This window comes from Rhipicephalus microplus, chromosome 4, assembly GCF_043290135.1.
Source record: "Rhipicephalus microplus isolate Deutch F79 chromosome 4, USDA_Rmic, whole genome shotgun sequence".
Classification (NCBI taxonomy): domain Eukaryota; kingdom Metazoa; phylum Arthropoda; class Arachnida; order Ixodida; family Ixodidae; genus Rhipicephalus; species Rhipicephalus microplus.
Genome location: NC_134703.1, coordinates 76141736 through 76145097, shown reverse-complemented (window position 1 = coordinate 76145097; position 3362 = coordinate 76141736). Strand labels below are relative to the sequence as shown.

Genomic DNA, 3362 nt, shown 5'->3' with positions numbered 1-3362 from the left:
TATCATACCGTGCTCTGCTTAGTCTGTAATTGAACACTCTTCGTTCATCTTCAAGGAGTCTAGCAGGGAAAGGGCGCATAAAGTCGCGCCGCAGCTGGAACGCTTCATCCCCGACGAAAGCGTACGGCGCCACCTTTGTGGTGCCTGGGAGCTGCCCCAGTGAGGGGATGTCAAGCTGCCCTTCGGTTAGGGCCTTCCCAAACTTCGTGTTCTTGAACACTCCGCCGTCACTCTGGCGGCCCTCTGCCCCAATATCGACCAGCACGAACTTCGAAGAGCTGTCGACCACGGCCATCAGCACAATGGAGAAAGTACCCTGCAGCAGTAGGCGTCAGACCAAACATTAGCACATGTAAAGTTGTATGTGTAGGTGGGACCTACAATAATAAGCGATTACAAAGAAAAAGTATGACAAAATTTACAAAATCACCTATGCTGGCCACGCATTTATTTGTACCAGCTCATTGTGAAAGATTTCTGGCATGCACAGTGATAATTTAATTTAGCCGTAAGGGCTCTGAAAAACACCTCTGTTGAAATTAAATTTCAAAGTAAACATCAAATCAAGCTGTCATAAGTACCTGCCGCAGCACTGGAAGAATACTGCATACATGAAGTATTCTGGCAAAACGACATAGACCACGGGGCTGTATTTCTTCGTTTTGGCAAACTGCGAGCTCAGTCCCCTTCTCTGTCTCCCTCTCTCCCCTGCTTTCTGGAGCCCATGTGCACCATTCAAAAGTGGTACATAAGAAAAGAAAAAGTATAGCATTGCAGGGCAAGGCTCTGGACATTGTCCAAGCATTTTAAATTAGAAGGTAATTTAAGAAAGGGGTGAAGAATTTTAGGCAACTTCCTGCATTACAGAGTTTGGAAGCTTTTTATACCACTGCACTTAGCAACATTTCTTTTTTAATTGTCACAGTTACGCTACTGGCACCGCACCCCTACAAATGGGTGGTGCACATTCGCTGTCTATGTTGTCACCGCACATTCTCCAGCAGACAAGGGCACACTACCCCTCCCGCATTAATGCTGTTCGTTTCAGTATACGTGCATAAATGGCCAGACTGACTTACCTTGTAATTGAAGAAGGCACTTCCAGATTTCCGCGGGCAGGTGATGGCGACGTGCTTCCCGTCAACAGCCCCCAAACAGTTTGGGAACTGCCAACGCCGGGTGAAGTCGCCAGCAATCTCGGCCCAGTCAGCCTTGGTTGGTACCTGGAATAAATTGGAAACCAGGAACAAACTTGTAGGCCGAACAGACCTATTTTTAGCTAAATATCTTTGTGAGGTGGAATGTGAAAAAATGACATTCACTTTTCTCTTGTGCATGCTCTTTGGGCATGGATCCACGGCATGGTGAACCAAATTTTGTACAAGGTGTAAGCTTCCAATCATGCTGAAGGCATGGTGTCACTTTTGTTGCCCAGTTGTACACGGTCAACGCAGTGCATTTTACCACCCCATTTTTTATTTCGACAACACAAAGGTGTGATTACTGCATTTTGAAAACCAGAGTAATCAAATAGACATAGTTCACCAGGCTTTCAAAGCCCATAGGGATATATTGTATTTGCTAATCACAATTGCCTTAGGCACTGTCAATAATAAAATTTTTTTTATTTAAACAGAGTCTTCGAAGGAATTGTTTGTACTGCAGATATGAAGTGTACCATTTACAGAAAGAAAATTTTATACAGGCTCTGACGTTACCCACCTTCATAAAGTGGTCCTTCAGACGAGCCCAAATGGCTCTACAGGTCACGTGAATGCTTCTCCGAGCAGTTTCAATGCCGACACGGTAGGCGAGGGCCACATTGCAGATGTCCAGCCCTGAAGCCAGGTAGCTGCAACACAGAAAAAGTAATTTCTCCTCCGATTCACAATACATGGTCAGCACAACTGCAACAAAAGTGTTTGATAACATGCAAACTCTGAACAGTATTGCCTCTTTAGGTAACAAGCAAATGGCAATATTGCTTTCTGACACGAAGGGGCATCTATATTAAAAAAGTTTGAAGACTTGGCCAATGTGAGAAAGCATGAATGATTGCAACGCCCATTTCGCCATTTCACAATGCAAAAGCCATTTGTATAAGCTGACGTATGCTTCTATGATCTGTTCACTGACATGTTTATGTTCTTGCATCAGCATCAGAAGGCAACCTGTACCAACCTCAAGGTTATTGCAAGCCTTTCGCCTGGCTCCAGGGGCTCTCGTATGAAGTGCTGCCGTGTCAAGTCCGCAGCAACAAAGCCCAGCAACTTGTCGAACAGCGCGGGTGACATACGGTAAAACTTAAAAAAAAACTGCTGGTCGCCTTCCCGCATTCGACGCATCTGTAGGGAGAAATAAAGTGTACTGTTGAAGATGGACACAACCATTTTAGTTACTTGTACACCGGGTAAGCCAGCTCCAACGGGCTATGAAAAGGGTAGATAATTCAGCATGCATTTATAAGATGCACAGGTACCATCTTTAAGGGAGCTAGCTCATGTCGCAGCTACAAAATCTGGTGAATAAAATGGAGCATCTAGAGCACTCTGGAATTTTATTTTAATTTATACCAAGCGCATTAAACGTTTTCTTAGCGCGGCACACATTGTTTAACCTCTTTTGCGCAAAAAGGAACACGCTAGCTGCGGGTTACAAGGCGGCGGAATGCTTCGCTCGCGCAAACAAAGCGCCGACAACAGACGAGAAGCGAGCGCTTACAACGTGTGCACCCCACTGTTGGTCATGACGCTATACAGCTTTCAGAAAACACAAACAAAAATTCCCGTTGTGACTAACCAACTCAGCTAACCATGCCTACAATAATAGGGCTAAGCATAACTGCGAAATAGCAACACGATACTCACGGCTGTGTGGTACAGGCCTTCCTGTCTTCGCGCCAAGAAGACAGGCCGCACCCAGCAACGGTGCTCTCGTTGCCTTCGCTGCCGCCTTCTGACGATTGCCTTCGCTACTCGCGTAGCTAGCAGGAGCAGATGGCTGCGAGTCAGCGTTGCGACCATTTTCTCTCGATGAAGCAGGATAAACGGAAGCGGGCTTGAAAAGAGCGGTAAGCAAAACCAGGGGAGGCGATGTCGAAACACTGCGCTACCGAGTAAACAAAACCGCCGACTTGGCTCGGATGCTCGGCTCGGCTCGTGGCTAGGCTCGGCTGCTGTGTGTGTGTGTGTGTCAAGTCGTGTCGATAGTTAGCGTTGACAAGAAACAGTTTTTTCGGCGTCTCAAAACAAAAAAGAAATGCTTTTATGCGTTTTAGTAGCTATTTTGCGGCCTGTTAGTAGTGCGCATGTGTGTCTGTAGTCAGGCAGTTCTGGCCAGTGTGGTCTAGCGACATTGGGCTG

At 46.4% G+C, this 3362-nt stretch overlaps 1 protein-coding gene across 1 annotated transcript; it reads right to left on the bottom strand.

Annotated features, from left to right (window-relative positions):
* Positions 1 to 294: 294 nt before the first annotated feature.
* On the bottom strand, positions 295 to 3024 carry LOC142814375 (uncharacterized). The gene is made up of 5 exons (XM_075893104.1): positions 2868 to 3024; positions 2182 to 2345; positions 1679 to 1852; positions 1080 to 1223; positions 295 to 316 (listed from the first exon to the last, which is right to left on the bottom strand). Exons 1-5 carry the CDS (start codon positions 3021 to 3023, stop codon positions 295 to 297), a joined length of 660 nt encoding a protein of 219 aa, XP_075749219.1. The 5' UTR covers position 3024.
* Positions 3025 to 3362: the final 338 nt, after the last annotated feature.